Below are 19,525 nucleotides of genomic sequence, written 5' to 3' on the forward strand. Positions count from 1 at the left end.
ATAGGCAGAGGTCAAGACATGGCATGACCTTGTGACCCCCTCCGTACCTGCTGGGCATGCACTGTATAGCAGACACTCCCATGGTGCTTTGGGTAGTTCATTCTGTCTCTTAGCAACAACTAAACTCGCTATTTCAACCAATGGCTTCGTTCTCTGGATCTTCAAAGGGCTTCAGAATGTATTTTTGTGTGTAGAATACGACAAAATACCACTGGCTGTGTTTTACCCTGAAGAAACTGTAGCAGTACCTTTAGCACGCCACATCAATATCTCCCCTCAACCAATGACTTGCTAATCGCATTGTAGCTGCCCTTGCACTTCCATTATAATACAGAACAACTGCTGTTGAAATAATTCTATGAATATTTGATTTTGAACCTCACATATGATTAATACTGTTAAATCTAATCCTGTTTAAAGGTGGCACTTGCTATATCAACAAACTAACCAAGACGAATCAGTAGTAACTTTATAATTACATTAGCGGTGTTAAATAGATGTTTACAAATACAGAATAACAAGTCCCTCTGGTTTCAACTAAGCTGCTGCAGTAACCTCCCCCAGCCAGCAGGAGGCCTGTTACTGGGGAGTTCTGTTTGAGAAAGAGAAGTGGAAATGCTGCAAAATAGTGCTTCTATGCTTTTAAGAACATGTTTAATTCCATTGTCAACAGCTGCTAAAAAGAGTTTCTCCACACTGGGTCTTGCCCTGTCGGTAGTTTTCATACTTTTTGAAACAGGACTTCCCTACCTTCTGAAGCAGTCTGTACTTTGAGCTTATTTAGTCTATGAAACATCATGTCAATGTAGTTTTCATGGGAAGCAATTCAAGTTAAAACTATTTACTAAACTGTTAACAAGTTTCTCTGCAGGAGTTAAACTGACCCTGGTAAATTCACATTGAGGACTGGTCTTCTGGCAGACTGGCAGCTTGATTGACTGTAAGTATTACCACAGTCCCAGCTGCTTTACCTCAGGGTACAGGGTGGGGTATGCAGCTCAAACCAGCCTCTTTCCCCCAGGGCCCACAAATCCCACTAATAACCCGATTATCAGCTAACTGTCTTGGGGGAGGGTTGACAGCACAGCCTGGGGATTAGAGTTTGGGCCCGGTTAATATTATTAGCTAGTGCTGATTGTTCCTCCCACTTGTAAAGTGAGACACAACGCATCATTACAGACACTGGAACAATTAACAGCAATTGTAAACAATTCCAAATGATTATTAACAATTATAAATAATTATAGCCTTTCTTCCAACAAACAAGCACAATGTTTGTAATTAATAATGCAGCTGTATTTTGATGGTTTTTTTTTTGTTTGTCTACTTAAATAATCCTTGCCTAATGGTCTGTAATGGTAGTGTACTGTAGTGCTAGCACAGATACAGTGGTGTGAGAGAATAGTAGCCCATTACTTTCAATTCATACACACTGGTTTGTATTTTCTACTGTATCAGAGCCACCGTGAAATATCTGTTCCAAATCCATTGTGTATACCTTTATAAAAGTTTCCAATAGGTAAAGCCTAGTAGTGTTTTTTAATAAAGTATGGTAAAGCATTAAAAACAAAACAAAAACAAAAACATACCATAGTGAACTAAACGCATAGGACAAGCCTGTGAAGACTAAAATAATCTTGCATTTTGCAATGGTCAACTTATGAGGGACCCAAAAAAAGCAAGCCATGGTAAACTGCACAGTGTGATGTCTTTTTTTATTTCTATAAACATTTTAAAAATCCCCCCCCCCCCCCCCCCAAAAAAAAAAGCTTCACGTGGGAGAGCAATCTGCTTCCCCATCTCCGTTTTAGAAACTCTTAAGAAGCCAATCTTGCTGGAATAGTAAACATTGCAAAAAAAAAAAAAAAAAAACAGGAATCACAATAGAGAACTCAGTCCTAACAGGATTTGAAACAAACGCAGCATTAGGAAAAAATAATTTAATGCATCCTTGCAACTTTCTTCACACTCCTCAGTTCTTGTGAGCCTACAATGTGACACTGTGCCCTGCTAACAGAGCTGCAGTGTCAGCGAGTGAGCGCGTGCTGGTGAGTGAGTGTATGCTGGTGAATGAGTGCAGCCTGGTGAGTGTGTGTATATATATATATATATAGAGAGAGAGAGAGAGAGAGAAGTCAACTCTGGTATTTGATCAAATCATATCAGTCCTCTGCCTTTTAAAAAAAAAAAAAAAAAAAAAAAAAAAAAAAAAAAATGTGTATACCTCAGTTTCTTTTGCATTTGTTGTGACTGGACGGTTCAGGTCAAAAGCAGAGAACGGGGTGAAATGCCTTCACTGATTAAAACAAGCAGATGTTCACTGGAGCTAGCAGCAGAGGTGCTTAGAAAATCCTTTACCAGCGTTACTGCTGTGTCTTGGGCTGGTAGATGGGGTTATTATATTTGTGTGTGTGTGTGTGTTATTATCTCTGTGCAAGTGTCCATCCTTCCAAGTAGCTATTGAAGGTCAACCGTGGAGGGCCCTAACTGAGCAGGCTTTGAAAATGTGACTGATGTGAGCTCTGATAGAGGCTCTGTGGGGATTTGATACAAAAAACAGCTTTCCTGTGGGCTGGAAAAATGAAAAACTCTGCGCAAGAACATGAGGCAATCAGGATTGAAGCAAGGGTGCCTTCAGCTCTTAAAGAGAAAAGCATTCGTTTCTTTCACAGATGGCCAGATGGTTGTATTATAAACAAGTACTTAAAAAAAAAAACAACTTTGTTATATTGAAGTAACCTCAAAAAAAAAAAAAAAAAAAAGTATGTACTTATTTAAGAGAAGGTCTTTCAGGGATGCCAAGATATTTAGTGTCTGAGTGTGGTAAAATACACCCTCAGGCATTCTAATGAGCTGCTCCATAAAGTATGAACTAAAAACAGGTGTCTGGATAATGCATTTAAGGGAGGGCCAATGTCCGGGCTAGCAAGCGTGTAAAAGTCTGTGATGGGATGCAATGGGAATATCACTTAGCATCTCACAGTGGCGGGCTGAATTGTGCACTGTTTGAGACTTTTAAAGCCCTCCCTTCTTAAAAAGCATGACTGTTAAAAACATGTGCACGGCAAACACATTGCCATATGCTTATGATATTATTTGATCGCCCAAGAAAAGTTGGGATACCATAGCCAAACCTAAACAGACTACAGCACAACAGTGGAAGTGCATACAGTTTTCCTGCTTAAACTGTGCTTAACTGTTACTTATAGGATTTTGATGCCATGGCAACTACACTCCCATTTTTCTCTTTACTCGGTTTGAATGAGAAAACATAATAACGTATGTCCATGCCTTCATGGTAAGGAAAGATAAATTTGGAAGTCCGTGAGTCCATTTACTCTTCAAGTCATTCATCTGTAAATATATATATATAGATATATATATATATATATATTTATAATATATATATTATATATATATAGAATATCTGTAATATATATATATATATATATATATATATTATAATATAATATATAGCGATATAGATTATATATATATATTGATGTAATAGTATGTTCTTAATCACGGTCAGCTGCTTTGCGCTTATGCATCAACTCAATAAAAAGAATTGGAAAGGAAATATTACAAACCAATGGATTTTGCATATGGGCCGGATGTCGAAAGTGTCCTATGAAAGGGTTAAGCTGTGCAGAGTGGAATGCAATTCTGTCCACATGAAAGCAATTAGCACTGCTCCCTGCCCCCTGCCAGGCTTCACTTCTCTGCCTCTGCTCAGAGAGTCAGCGGCTCTTCTGGGGTTTGGTGTGAACGCTTCAGCCAGGAGAATTAACTCACTGGCCCCAGAGAGTTGTCCTTGGTTCGAGTGTGCCAGATTGGGAAACCAAAAAAGCAGCCCGGAGAAAAAAAAAAAAAAAAAAAAAAAAAGTGAACTTAAAGTCTTAGAACGTACCGTGTAAAGCAGATTTATATATGACTAGATAACTACAGAACTGTGTGGACAGGATAACATTACAGACAAGTTAAATAATTCCTATTGGGATCCCATTATAATCCTGGTGTGTTAGCGTGAAGGAACCCCAGCAGAACCATTAGCAGACCACAGCATTGCCAGCAAGGGCCACACACTGGATTTGGAACAAATATCCCACACTGTGTGGTACTAATATAGTACCCCAGTAGTTCATACATAACATTTAACACACACAATAGGGTGATGTGCAGCAAAACCTAACTTAGTTATACAAGTTAACTGTTTTATGAGTATGTTTGTTACTGAACAGTACCATGGTACCACATAGGCATGTGTTGACAGCAGTAGAAAAGGAAAATGGCAGTTCTGTATACCATCTTTAAAAAATATATAGTACCCAATTATTTAATCCCTGATTTTCTCTTCAATTTAGAATGTCCAGTTATTCTTTTTCCCCCTCAGCAATTCCCCCCACACCGCTCAGGAGAACTGAAGGCTCAGTGGGCGTCCTCCGAATCCTCGACCGAGCCAGCTTCCTCTACTACACCCTGGAACTGAATGTGATCCGGTGATGTGGAAGGAATTCAGCTACCTCATGTTAGTCAGATGCTTGGCTCAGCCGCGTTTGTTATAAAAAGGAAGCATAAATATTACTCCTATGTTTCCACTGGCACCGCTTTGGGATTTGATTAATTAGATAGTTAGACACGTCTCTGGTTTAATCAATCTTTCGTAACCAAACCGGGAAACTGTTGCCAGACGCTTTTGTTTCTGTCGCCCTATGAGCGTGGTGGCTAGAAACGTTGGCTTTTAATTCAAGATGTTAATGTGATATTATTCCCGTGAAGTTGACAGCATTTAAAACCGTTTCCATTAAATGCCTGGAGAAATCAATTAAGGATTTGTCAAAAAGGTCAGTATTACCCTGTGTATACAGCTATGGCTGTATAAACAACACTTGCACAAGACATGTAAATTTAGACAAACTAGTTCAAGTTGCCTGCCGTAGATATAAATAATGTAGTGCGAGATCGGCCAAAGTGTCTTTATATTTGTAAGCGCCAGCGCCATCTACTGTACACCAAGGCGATGTCAGCAAACCTCATGGAATCTTCATTCCAGAGTGGCAGACCACTTAATGCCGCTGTAAAGATACAGCCCCTAGCTAGCTGTTTTTTTTTTTTTTTCAGGCAGTGCATTTATTTTGCTTTCTTGTTTTTCTGTAACCTAAAGCTACCACACCTTCAGGTAACGTAAAGAGTCAATGAGCCTTGTCTCCTCCCATTGGCCTGGAGGAGTCTTTTCTTGCATGAAGCATCTGTCATTAACAGGCCATTCTCATCCTGCAAGGTGAGCTAAGTGCCTGGTGTGTAGCGCCTGCCTTTGTGAAGGTCTCACCTGGTTTAAATTACCTTCCTCAGGCTATACCACTGCAGATTTGTCCCTTGTACTATTTCATCTTCAGCACCAAGTAACTTTAAGAGGACCAAAGATAACTGTATAAATACAGTAAGTGTGGACATGTATCCGAACACCCATTGCCTCTGTTTTCATTTGTGCATGTGAAATCAAACCACTGGAACTGAAAATCTTGGAGCATTGTCATAATAGGTGAGTTAGTGAGTGTCTAATTGAATTGATGACTTTACTAGACCGCACATGCAGTTTATTTAAAAGGAAAGCGTAAAGGTACACAAATGGCAACATGCATGTGACTCTATAGAAGTGGTCTAACATTTTCACACACGAGTGCCTATTGTTTCTATATCACTGATTAATGACGGAATATGTAAATTCTCACGCCCTGAGGTTTTCATGCAGGCAGGTATATAAAGGCTATAAAATGCCACATCTTGAGGTCTAATGTAGTTTTATTGACTTATTAGTATATTCAGTTAGTCTACAGGTAATTATCTTTCTTCTAGTATTCTTCTGGAGATTTCTTTTTTTAGACCTGTTTTTTTTTTAACCCTGTAGAACCAAACCCTGGTTGTTACCTCACATCAGTAGAGCTACAGAAAATAATTCCAGTCAATCTGTGAGAGATAAACAGCGATAATGATGATTCCCCAACTGTGAGTTGTTTGTCCTATTTAGAAACATTGCCTTTTGTAATACACACTAAAAATGCATTCTATTTAAGCATTTCAAAGATTGTAATAAATGGCCCGTGTCACAGTTTTTAAGTTGAATTTTTAATAATTAATTACAGTTAATGCTCAGGTCTCAAATGTTCCAATATCTGAATTATAATCTGTTTTATAGCCCAGGCTCCAAACAATAAAACAGGCTTATTTAAAGTTTAGATTGTACTTGTGTCAGCCTGATGGGGGGTCTCCTGTGGTTCAAAATGACCCTTTTATGTAGAAGCAGGTTATACCTTCACAATTCTGCTCATTTAATAGAGCAAGTAGGGCAGTATAAACAGGTTTGCCTTCTTAGTCCCTCTCCACAGTGAATTAAGTTAAAAGCTTACAGTAACTCGAAACAGAGCTATTGCAGCTGTTACAAGAACATTAATTTTCCGTTGAGGAGTATATTGAAATAGGTTCAATTCCTGTCCGGTTTTATTTGCTTTGAAAGGACAACTTCCAGGAGTTTTTTATTCATTTCCTATGAGTATTCGTCAGCTAGTCCAGCAATGAGAATTAAACACTGTCTATTTTTAGTGGGAGAGATATTTTGTTTGGATACTGGTTGAGTTCTGATGTCATTTTCTACATCACAAAATCACAATTACCACTGGCACAGAAATTGTACAAGATTTTGGTTTACAGAGTGTGTGATTGGTGTGTAAAACCTTGCGACCCAGGACCGGTGACAGTGTGCGCTTGTTCGTTTGGTTGTTAGTAGCTTATTGATCCCAGAATCTCATCAAGCAGCTTCTTGAAGGATCCCAGGGTGTCAGCATCAACAACATTATTGGGTTGTTGGTTCCAGACCCTCACAATTCTCTGTGTAAAAAAGTGCCTCCTATTTTCTGTTCTGAGTGCCCCTTTGTCTAATTTCCATTTATGACCCCTGGTCCTTTTTTCTTTTTTCAGGTCGAAAAAGTCCCTTGGGTCGACATTGTCAATACCTTTTAGGATTTTGAATGCTTGAATCAGGTCGCCACGTATCCTTCTTTGTTCGCTCTTCTTTGCACTCTTTCTAGGGCAGCAATATCCTTTTTGTAGGGAGGTGACCAGAACTGAGCACAATATTCTAGATGAGGTCTTACTAATGCATTGTATAGTTTTAACATTACTTCCCTTGATTTAAATTCAACACTTTTCACAATGTATCCGAGCATCTTGTTGGCCTTTTTTTAATAGCTTCCCCACATTGTCTAGATGAAGACATTTGTGAGTCAACTATCTATCTAAACTTACACAAAGTGGGCGTCAGTACCTGTGATGAAGACGTTTGTTCACTAAATGTATTATTGTTCAATAAAAAAAAAAATGGATTGACGATGGAAAATTCAGAACCTAATTTAAATACTGGTGTGTATTACAAAGCTTTCATACAAACAAACAACTAAATATGAACAGATAACTGGGGAAGAAATGCTTTGAAACACGCTTCTGTCTCCCTTATAAGGCTAGGGTTAGATTGGATGGGAAGGGAATGGTTTTCATAGGATCTTGATGACTGTGCTTGGATGTCATGGCGTATAACTGTTACAGAAATGAATTCCAGACACAGCTTGGATGAATTAGGAGGCTCCAGTAAAGGCTGCTTGTAACGTCATGGAAAAAGAGGGGTCTGGCTTGAATCGAGCCATGCTGAACAAACAGACGAAACAGTTTCTGTGATGTTTGTACTACTAGACTTCAACAGAAACACTCACTGGTCATGTTGAATAGTGCAACCTCTCATCGCTTCTCATTTTGAACGAGCTGTGAATGCGTAACTGTATCTTTCAGGAATGCAGCCTATGTGTGCAATAACAATCATAACATCATTATTTCATTTAATGTTCTTTTTAAGTGCAGTATACCGAACTCTATTACCCCCTGTTATCTAACCAGTTTGAAATGCCTGAAATAATGCCATAAATCTGACTTGTTGTGCGCTTCCTATTTGCATTACAGGTCTCCAGTATGCACATGTTATAGCTGAGTTGCACTTTTATTTTGAAGCCGAACATCTGGTAATCAAGAGTAACAGATTTCCTGAGAGCGAGGCATGGAAACCTACTAGGTATGTTTTTTAACCCTTTCATGTATGAAATGTTGAAAATAGCTGGGAAAAAAATGCATATTGCTTAATATGGGGAAAAAATGGCATCCTTACATGAGGTCACCATGCATGAAAGAGTTAATATAAAAAAAATACATGCTTTCTATAACATTCTTTCAAAAGCGAACACTTCAGACCTATGAGGCTAATGGAAATGCAAAGCATCTTTATGGAATCCAGTTTGTTAGACATGTATGCTAATTGAAAGTATTTTTTTCTTTACCTCTGTTTTAAGTCAAGATTAAGGCTTTTCTTGCGTATACAAAGCGCCTTGAGACAAAATCAATACTGGAAGAGATAAAGCAAGTAGCTCAGGAATTTTTTTTTTTTTTTTTCAAAATGGGAAGCTCCTTCTGGGAACTTGCTTGACGACTTTATAAGATAGCAAATGAACACAAACTCACATTAACCCTTATTTTCATTAGTCATTGGTGCCCAAGCAGTGCTATATTGCACGCCATCCCCTGTGGTGCAATAAAGTGGAGGGGGTGGAAGGGGGAGCATGTCTTCAGTCGCCTGCAAATCAATTTAAAACGTAGCGCCACGGGGACGGCAAACAAGCTACCAAAGTCCTTCAGCAAATGGTGGTGTGAAATCAGAGGCAGGAACGTCAACAAGCCAAACAAACAAGAACGATCCAGCACAGAGTTTCTATTACGTTTTACATTTTGGTGTGTCCTGCAAAAGGTATTTAGAGGACTGAGAGTGTATATTTTGTCTACAATTAGAGGTCATGTGAGACACTGTTTTGTGTTTTATAGCTATGGATGAAGCCAGACATATACTCAAGAGACACACTGCTTGGGACCCCCTTCTTTGATTTAAACAACAAGCAGTATTAATTAGCGCCAGCTGAGATTCATTGAAAACCCCACAATCTTTTTTGCCAACATCACGGTGCTTAAATGATAACAAATCTGTCATTGAAACACTTGAGCAAGCCCACTCCATTCCAGACAGACCCCTATACAGAACCAGAAGAGTAGAGAGGGGAAGTACAGGGAGAGGAAATGTGACTGTTGTGTGGAAACCTTTCTAGATGGTTTGAGTTTTCCTCCTTGGCTAAATCTAACCCTCATACACATACCGACACACATTACAGGGCAAAATAGGAGCTATTGCAGTTTTATTCTGCTAATTTAGACATTTGTTAAAAAAAAAACTAACTATGCTGAAATTTTTTTGGTTAAATACTTGCCTCAACAGAATTTCTGTAACATATACACACAAAAACAACAAGCCTAGTATTGAGTGTAGCCAAGTAAATAGCTTTCAATGGCGTGGTAAATTGAAACATACAATAACGGTCAACGTACTGATGCAATTGCTACTTGTATAGATATCTATATATTTTCACATGCTACATTGTTTCATACATGTAGTGAACAATATATTTGGTAATCTGCAGTATATTAATAATATATAGGGCTGTGTGTTAGACTATTTCTATTTTTAGTAATAGAAAAACAGAAGAAGACCATGTTAAAAAAAGTAATAATGTTATGTCTTGTAATTGTCAACATAGTGAGTTATCTGTTTATAAATTCATCTTCAACTCCAATATATAGCAGACCCTGAGGCGCTGATATGATACAGCCTTTGTATCTTGTATCAGATGGAAATGACTTCTGTTTGAACACTCTTATATTTGTATTGGCACAGTCACAGTTCCATTAACACTGTAAAGTTAGTTTGTATAGTTAGTTTATGCCACTGAGTCCAGCCAAATGCCTGTTTATCACTTGTTAAGTGTCTTAAATAAACAAGCCCTGGAGATCTGCTGGCTGCATCAGTGTAAAAGCATCTGTCATGTGATTTCAGTCAGGACGGGTTTGGGATGGTCACGGTCCACATGGCCCATTCAATAAACACAGCACCCCATCGCAACTTGAAAGAGATTAGGCTGTGAGGTCACACCTCCCAGAGCTCCAGTTCTTGCACATTGTCGATTTGCTTTCGTGTTAAACAACTAAACCAAACATCCTAAACCAAATGATGTTCACTAGGAAGGCTGCTACAATAATACGATCAGTACTACATTTATAAAACCACAGTGGTATGTTGGGATACATGTAACATATACAACAAGTGTTGACAGATCTGGCATTGTAAAGCCCAGAGAAGTATGGTAAACATATATATATAAAAAAAAAAAAAAAAACATGGCCAACCACGATAAACTATTGTACATGCAAAGTCACACCATGGGAAGCAAACAGCAAATTTGCTACGGGCGGCTTTTATACATAGGATAAGACATCACCATCGATATGTCCAAATTTTAAAATGTTACCACTGTTCACTCATCTACCCATTGCTGTCCTATGCTGCCATTGCCTCTTAGTACAGAACCATTGCAAAATGCAATGCAATTGAAGAGCATTTGCTACAGACAGTAAAATGCATCAGTGATTGGCAAATGGCCAGTTCTTGAATCTGCCTGCCTGTGTGTGGCTGTGTGGCTGTGTGGCTTAGTCATTATGTAACGTGGCTTATGTTTGTGGCCAGTGCACCAGGTCAGTTGACTTTTTAATTAACAATGTTACTACTATTCTCTGGCAGGTGATTGGACTTTTCTGGCCACCTGCAATCCCATTCGATCACATGGAAAAGTGATGTCCTACTTGACATGTTTTATGTTTGTGAACTTTGTGACTAGCAGCTAATGTTTATTAAAACACATGTAATTAAAACTTGGGGATTTTAACCAATCTGAAACGTGTTAAAATGAAAAAGACATTTTAAAACAGTGTATGAACTTGAGAAGTTAATGTGGTACAATTGTACACACAGTGACTGAATGGGATATATATACATATTTATTTTTTTATTTTTTTCTTGCAAACTTAGTATTAAACTGAGGGTTAATGGTGCAAGCTACAATCAAGTGTCTAAATATGTTTATGTTGTATGTTATGAAAAATCCAGCTGTTAAAATATTAGTCCCCAGAACCGTGAGTAACTTCAAAACGCTTCGTCAGCATTCAAAGATTTCTAAGATAAAAACTTTTAAGAAACTGCTAAATTACTGTGCAGATTTACCCAGGTAAACTTTTTATATGGGTACTGCAACAGAAGTGTAACTTTCTACTTGCAGAATAGACTCCAGATGGAATGTGTGCCGATTTTGATACTGAAGCAACATGAGGTGCAGTGTGTCTCTCTCTGTGTTTGCCAATGCATGATACAAAGCAAGCACCTTCTGAAGTTTTAATGTCACTGTTGTAAGCTTCTAAGCTTACTGAGCATTTAGCGACAGAACAATGACTCCAGGACTGACTGTGATTGGCTGGGCCAGTCTGTTAGAGTTCGTGCAGTTCTAATTGGGAGGATCAGAGGGAGGGTCAGCGTCCTTGAAAAGAAGTCTGAACCTTGCATGTGTTTTTTTTCTACTAAGCCACGGTCATTAGTTAAATTAGCTTTAGGGCCGTTATTTCAGAAACAAGCTCTTTTCAAACTAAGATTTCAGGCTGTTCGAATTACAGAGTTTCGGTTCAACTTTTAAGACAAAGAATGCAGGGTTTTGTTCTGAAATAGTGGCTTAATTGAAAGGTTTGTATATATGTGTATGTATTTTTTTTCTGGCTGCATAGTAATTGTTAGGAATTATTGCATTGTTGTATTGTTGTTTGGTTTACTTTGGTCTCTCTTTGTATGCGAGAGAAATGAAAAAGTGACATTTCCTATATTGCTGGTGCCCTATTACGGTGGTTCCCTAGGCAAGCACCAAAACAAATTTGGAATAATTCTAGGAGTTTTTAAGTTGTCAATTCTTCACCAGATATCAATATCTTCCCAGCTTTGTTTTAATTCTTTCTTCTAGGTGGTAAAACCCCTGGCGATAATGAGACAGTACAGGCTGCTGCGCGTCTGTCCATATCTGTGTATGTCATACATTACATTTCTCCATATATCTGGAAAAAAAACCCTTAACAACCCTGTCAGTCCAGTCCCGCCTTATCTGTTTGAAAGAATACAGCGGCCTGTGAGAATGAAAGAAAAGGTAAGAAGCGACCAAGGTTTCTGTACTGTAAAAGGCAAGTATGAAAAATATCACATCAGCTGCTGTGTTGTTATACAAGCGAGTGCAAGATTCCTCAGCTGGAATTACCCTAACCCCCTAACCCTTATTTTTCAATAGGCGGGGTTTAGAGTTTTTAAGTACTGACGAGACGTTAAAGTCCCTTTTACCAAAATATATGCAAAACAATATTTTTTTTTTTGTTCCTTTTTTTTAATCGTGCAACTTAATTTTGCATTCTAATTCAGGACTAAAAGGGTTACATTTTGATGGCATTTGGTATTCATATTATTTAGCATAAATTATTAGGAGTATTCAACTATTTATGAATGGAGGTGTGTTTGCATGATATAGCCCTAACCCTAAGCCTATCCCTTTCTTGTGATAGGCTACTTTGTATATGATTTTGTATACGTTGCACTCACAGCTTGATATACTGATGGCTCTAATTTTGAGTTACAATCGTGGTTTTTACTGACGTGCTTTGTTAATACTTTATTTATTAAAAACAAAAGGGAATAGACAGCTAAGTTTTGATTAACTAGTTGTAGGTCATTCATAATAATGTTGGTCAGTTATTTTTTCTAAAGATTTAAACAAGAAAAAAAGATGTTTACACAAAGAGATTTACTGAACTTTCCCTCTCCTCTTTCTCTCTCCCCCTCTCCTCTCTCTCTCCCCCTCACTCACACACACACACTGTTGCTAGGAATGAAGCTTCTCCGTTCAAAACAAATTCAGAGAGGGGATGGGGGGTTGCGTTGGTAAATGATGGACGTGTATGGGCTGCGGATTAGCATTGACTGATCCCTGATTCAAGTCCTGGCTTGAGCACTGCTTGTGACTTGCATGTCAATGAGCTGCAGCAAAATGTGTGTGTTTTGTTTTTCTTAACCAAAAAAAAAAAAAAAAAAAAAAAAAAAAAAAAAACTAAAACTAAAGAAAACATGACCATGTTCTATTAGGTTGTGGGTAAAATATAACTTGATTCCGAAAGACAAGGTAACATGTAATTTACATGTAGAAAATCCAGTGGAACATTGCAGCAGGAACTTTTTGTTTAAAATCTTTATCAACTAATTTACTGAGATATTGATATTTATTTAAAGCAATATTTTCAGGGCCTTGTGAAGGTGGGTCCCAGTGATTCCAGTGGAACCGAGCCTGGGTCCAAAATAAACTCTGTGGTGTTGTTTTCTGTTTGTTTGTTTGTTTTCATATTGTGTGCCCCTAGACTCTTGCTATTTATATCTGTAATAAAATATCGTTTTTTTTTTTTTTTTTTTTTTTTTTTTTACCCGAATAACGAATACAGACAGGTAGTTTTGCATCTGAATGCTAGTGCTGTTCTGACTGACTGTGTGGAGAACTCAAGGTGAGGAACTAATGTTTATTAACCCTTTCAGTCTTGGTGGGACCTCAAGGTCCAGCCTTATCTGTTTCAAAGAATACCACAGCCTGTGAACAGAAACATTTGAGAAGCGACCAAATTTTCTGTATTGTAGTGATACAAGGCAAGTATATATATATATATATATATATATATATATATATATATATATATATATATATATATATATATATATATATATATAGCTGGGTGCTGTGTTGTTATACAAGCGAGTGCAAACATGTTTTGACATTGAGGTCCCTTTTTTAAAAAGTGGAAGTGTTACCAAGGGTTGCCAAGCCACGCTGCTGATGGTGAGACACGGGAACCCTTTTAAGACCTGACATGACAACTTTTGGGATCAAGGTAAGCTTTATAATAATTGGGTGTACGTGGCACTTGCAAAGGTTGGGCTTAAAAGTATGCACCTGGAAGCTCTTTGTATTGTAAGCCATTAGTGAGTTACAAAAAAAACAAAAAAAACAAAACAACAACTCTGGGTTATCCTATAAGAGATTCCATGGCAGCATCTCCTTTTGTCGTTTCTGCTTTATAAAAAGGGGGGTTGAGGGGGGTCATCACACTTAGTGCCCTGTGGTGACACAAGAGCACTTCTGAAAGTGCTGACATTAGCAGAAGCACCACAGTCCTGTACATCTACCTGCTACCCAATGCGTTATGAATACAAAACAAAACAAAAAAAACAGTGTTTTTTCAGCTGCAGAATTCTCGACAGTACTGCAACTTATAAAATAATTACAACACTGCTACTCTGTAAGGTTTGAAAGTGTGGCCCAGCCTTTAAACAGCAGGGTTTTCTTTAAAGAGAAGATCCCTAGGCTTTAGGGTCACAATTACTCTCTTTTTTAATCTAACCCAAAGAAGTTCCTTTGACTACTGATGAACCAGTAGAGTAAATTGAAATGTTACGTGCACTTCTCAGTGGCCACCCAATTCGAAGAATGATCTCCTTGTATGTTGTGTTGTACCTATGGCACTTATAATAAGTACTGGGGGAGACAAAAAGCAGTTTAGAAACTGCCCACCCCATACAGAAACATCTGACTAATTAATTGCAATGCAAACCTAATATCAGTGTCTTACTACCCCAGTAGCAGATCAGAGCACTACCAATAAGTAAGGCTGCGTTTTTTTTTTTTTTAAATCACAGAAGTTTGTTGTATAATAACTACAGAGAAACATGATTAATTTAATAAATAATGTTAAATGGTACAGTTAAGAGATGGTAGGTATATGGTGTGCATTGATGCATGCATGCACACATACACACACACACACAGACACACATAAACACATTAAAGCATAAAAGGACCAGTTTTAAAGAAAGCTTGTTTATTTGATTTTAAAGTTGCAAATACACATAGGAAGAAACAACTAAAAACTTAAATGCTCCCGTTTGTTATTTGTTTAAACATTCAACGTCCGTATTTTAATACTCGGGAATAATAATAATAAGAAGAAGAAGAAGAAGAAGAAGAAGAAGAAGAAGAAGAAGAAGAAGAAGAAGAAGAAGAAGAAGAAGAAGAAGAAGAAGAAGCAAAAACCTTCATTATTGTATACCATAACTAATGCGTATATGGTATAGGCGTATACGGGGTAAATTTATGGTTGGAGGTTAGGTTTTCGGCAGTGCAGTAAAGCAGAAAAACTGTTTAATTGACACTGTTTTTTGTTTTTGCGTAACAACGTTTGTTTTGCAAAGTTCACACTTCTCAGCATGTCGGGGCGGTGTTTCCCGTAAGTGAGCGACGGGCGGTCACCGACTCGACGGGGGGACCCGCCTGGGACGGGGTGGGGGGCCCCCCCCCCCCCCCAGATACGTGGTAATCTCTGAGCAGTGAATGCGACCACGACCTGTCCATACCGAGTCACAGTTGTAACTTACACCTGATCTATTTTTTTCTTTAAAAATAAAACAAACAACCACAGGCCACATTAACACCCGCTTTACTCTTAGTCTATTTGTGATAGCTGGGTTTTAGGGGACCACGGCAGTTTGCTTCTTTCCAAGCAGAGTAGGAGGCACGATCTTTCACCACCTGAGGCACGGACAATTCAGTATGACTCCATTCCCCTGACATTGTTAAAACAAATTATAAAAAGCTCAGACATGTAAAACAATTATTTAATAGTTATTTTGTCGTCGTCGACCCCCGCAAGAAAGAAAGAAAGAACAATTGCGTATACTGTATTGTGATGAAAGTAATGTTATAGGTATATTTTCACGATGCAAAGAAGGGGGGGGGGGGGGGGGGTTAGTTGGCATAAATATAACGCAATTAAAGTTGGTATTTCCTGCTTTGAAATATGCGATGCAGTTTCACACGCTCATATATTTACAGAAAACACACATACATTTAGGAAGTATTTCAGAACTAACATTTCAATATACACTTGATACCGAGATTGTATTTCTTAAATGTTTGGTGTTAACCGTTGGTCTATATGTGTACTTAGCGACTACTTTTCAGTTAGTTGCTGTTTGCTTACTCGTGTCTTGAGTACTAACTGTTTGCAGGACAAACACAATGCATTGGTGGTACACGTGGTACCAAAACGTGGCCCCTCTGTTCTGTATGGGTATTCTTATTGGCTCCCGCTGCCTATGCGGAGCCCCAACGAGAGAGTTCAGAAGGCGTGGCGATGGAGCCGAGCGCAGACTTAAATGCACGTGTGTGTGGCAGCGCTGCAAGATTGCTGGACTGCAAGCCAGGAGCCATAAGGTTACATGCGAAAGAAATTGCCTTGGTTGGAAAAATAAATACATAAATAAATAAACAAACAAACAAACAAACAATCGGGACTTGGCTAAAATGCCCTCTTTTGTACAGACACCCTTTCAAGAGCTGGATGAGATTTTGTGCAAGGTAAGCGATCGGGAGATAACTTCAAACAAACTGCTTTAAAAAAAAAAAAAAAAAAAAAAAAAAAAACCCACAACAACAAAAGTTAACTCCTGGAAAAGATGCAATCGAAGCTTGCAAGGAAGTCGCACATTCACACATCCATGTTGTGTGGTGTGCATAATTAATATTTTTTTTTCGAATCTGGTGACTAGGTATGTCTGCTAATGCAGCTGCATAATATTTTAAATAATTTAGGTATTTATTTGCTTTCGTAAACTTGTTAAGTGGAAGTCGACATTTTTGCACTTTTTTTTTAATAGAAGCACGTGTTTGCGCGGCCCACTGTGAATGTACCAACTGTGTATGTAAACACGATGCTGCTAACACTAGTACGCGCGTTTGTACGTAATTAATGTTGCTTTATGCATGCTATTTATTTTATTGCATTAAGACAGTTACCAAAATTATTATTTTTACAGCTATTTTTTTTTAAATTTCTGAATACGACAATCAAAAGTGATTTTAATGTAACTATAGACACTTAAATTAGTTCAACTGGCTTCATTGCACTTAATTTATATAATTGTAGTGCATTAGTATTTCATTCGTGTTTACAGTATCAGGCCGGTGTGAGTAATGTGAACAAATATGACACTTACAATAAAGTGCAGTCTAAACGGGTTTTTTTTATTATATTGTTATGTTTGAAGTTAATAGAAGTTACTTCGTTTATGACCGCTAACACGACTCTTCCATGAAAATGTAATTGCGCATCATTTACAGTAACACCGGGAGTACATGCATGTGTGGGGAAAATGTGTCGAAAATTCCATTCGAACTTACTTATCAACTAACTTGGGTATTGATTCTGTTTGCAAAACTGACTTGGCGACTTTTGCATAGCGTCACAGCTGACTAAACTAATAAACCGTTAGGTGTTTGCATCCAAAGTTTTAGTACCTCCCGTTAATATATTGTAAAGTGTTCGAAGCTATACATGAAGGAAGTGGGCACCCTTTGCTCTGTTTCCACTAGAGGCTATGGCCCTAATTAATAATACGAGCTAAACTTACTGATCGCAATTTGGCATTGATAACATGATGGGTAGCTAACGGGTTAAAGAACTGAACAACCCACCAGCACCCCCCCACCCCCCCCTTGAGGCAGCTCTTGGAGAGCTTTTTTTTTTTTTTTTTTTAAATGCTGCATAAGCCCCTTGGAGCTGGTTGAAGTTTTGAAATGCACTGTAGTAGAGTAACACTAACTTTGTTTTTTTTTTCTGTAACAGAACTTTCTGAATCTTGACCTGAAAAGCGTTCCAAAGTCGATGGTGCCGGCATCGAAACCGGGGGGGTTTACGAACAGCCAGTCTGTCTCCCCTCTTGCCCTAGAGGGCAGTGCATTGAACACTGGCAGCGCTGGTGTAATTGGTGATGTGGGATTGTGCCTCCAATCCAGCAAGTGGTCCCGGCCAGCAGAACAGCCTACACCACCGGGCTTGAGCAAGATGCCGTTCTGGGTGGACCGTTCCATCAGCATGATCGAAAGAGACTCTGGGAGCCTGGGGTGGGCAGCTTCTGACGCTGGCCTTACCAAGCAGACCCCGGCCTCTGATCCAGCTGATGAAGCCGCCGCCACCACTCTCAGCTCATCTCGCTACAAGACGGAAATGTGCCGGACTTTTGAAGAGAGCGGCAACTGCAAGTACGGTGCCAAGTGCCAGTTCGCGCACGGTTCCAGCGAGCTCCGAGGCCTCAACCGACACCCTAAATACAAGACCGAGTTTTGTCGCACGTTTCACACCGTCGGTTTCTGCCCTTACGGCATCCGGTGTCACTTTGTCCACAACGCAGAAGAGGAGCTGCAGGCCCGGCCTCGACAGCAGCCGGCTCCCAGAAACAGAAGGCCTCCTCTGATGAGACAAAGCATCAGTTTTGCTGGTTTCCCTTCTGCGCCACACCCTAAGGAGATCTCTTTCCCTTTCTCCAGAGGGGCTTCCACCTCCCCGCCACCTTCCACAGGCATCCCAGAACTCCTTTCACCTGTCTTCCTGAACTCCGACTCTTTCCCCACCTTTAATGAAGCGGACCTGGAGCCTGGGCTTCATTTTCTGCTTTCTTCTGACTCCAGCCGCTCCTTCTCCGGGCACTCTTCCGCCACCCCTCCCTCTCCTGCCAAGGCAGCCACTACCTTCCCCTCTTCCTTTAGCGTAAACCAGTCACCCATCCAGCCCCTTCCACCCAGCCTTGCTCTCCGATCGAGGAGCCTGTCTTCCAGCTCTCTCTCTGACCACGAAGGAGGTTACAGCAGTTCTGGCAGCAGTCTCAGTGGGTCCGAGTCTCCTGTGTTCGAGGCTTTCGGGCGACGACTGCCCATTTTCAGCCAGCTGTCAGTGCCCGATGACGATTGTGCCTCATTTTTCTGTTAGGCTTCTGCCATTCCTTCGCATATAGTGTGTGAACTCCAGAGACTACCAGTTGAAACATGCCTTTTTATTTTTTCCTAAAGTATTTTAAGACCGAGACTGTATACTCTTGTAAACATACCTTTTTATGTATTTTGGGGATACTTTGTAGCGATACTCCAGTCTTCATGTTATTACTGTACAGTAGGGGAAAAGCAATACAAAAGCCCTGTGTTTTTTATTTTATTATTATTTTTTAATGGAGTTGTAAGGCAGATAAAAGGGGAGAAAGTAACAGATTTCCTTCATTTGAGTGTTGCTGTTCTTGTGTTTTATAAGCGAGGGCAGGTTGTTTTTCTCAATGTGTAGCTTTGAGGCGTGTTGCCGATTGCCTGAACATGTGTTATTTTGTTACAAGGTGTTTTATTAATAATACTCCCTCCCAGTTACTTGGTGAACTGGGGCGGGGGGGAGAGCAGCCGTTTAATGCAGCCAAAGTTTTTAGTGCCAGATATGTGGTCCTTGTTATAACACTATTGGAATCTCCTTTTGAATGAAGACTTGCGAAGTTGCCCTTTTATTCTTGATGGCTCTTAGTTTTTTTGCAGTTTTAACCTAAAGCAAATTTTGGGGGGGGGGTTCTTGAAGTGATTCTAAAAAGGAGAGAGGGGGTGGTGGGAGCTATGTT

At 39.3% G+C, this 19,525-nt stretch overlaps 1 protein-coding gene across 2 annotated transcripts; it reads left to right on the forward strand.

Moving 5' to 3' along the window:
- Nucleotides 1–13,811: 13,811 nt before the first annotated feature.
- On the forward strand, nucleotides 13,812–19,286 carry LOC121304984 (mRNA decay activator protein ZFP36L1-like). Of its 2 annotated transcripts, none has more exons than XM_041236448.1 (2): nucleotides 13,812–13,932; nucleotides 17,722–19,286. In XM_041236448.1, the coding sequence occupies exons 1-2, from the start codon at nucleotides 13,912–13,914 to the stop codon at nucleotides 18,859–18,861; spliced, it is 1,161 nt and encodes a 386-aa protein (XP_041092382.1). In that variant the 5' UTR covers nucleotides 13,812–13,911; the 3' UTR covers nucleotides 18,862–19,286. The 2 variants fall into 2 exon arrangements, with proteins under 2 accessions (XP_041092382.1, XP_041092381.1); XM_041236447.1 differs by lacking the exon at nucleotides 13,812–13,932 and adding an exon at nucleotides 15,407–16,454.
- The last annotated feature ends 239 nt before the right edge of the window (nucleotides 19,287–19,525 follow it).

Source organism: Polyodon spathula, chromosome 40 (assembly GCF_017654505.1).
Source record: "Polyodon spathula isolate WHYD16114869_AA chromosome 40, ASM1765450v1, whole genome shotgun sequence".
Classification (NCBI taxonomy): Eukaryota; Metazoa; Chordata; class Actinopteri; order Acipenseriformes; family Polyodontidae; genus Polyodon; species Polyodon spathula.

Bases quoted from the DNA above. Each gene is read 5' to 3' on its own strand.
- LOC121304984 (XM_041236447.1), top strand. From the start codon at position 16,401: ATGCCCTCTTTTGTACAGACACCCTTTCAAGAGCTGGATGAGATTTTG. The intron at 16,455-17,721 runs GTAAGCGATCGG...TTTCTGTAACAG, and splicing joins TGGATGAGATTTTGTGCAAG to AACTTTCTGAATCTTGACCT.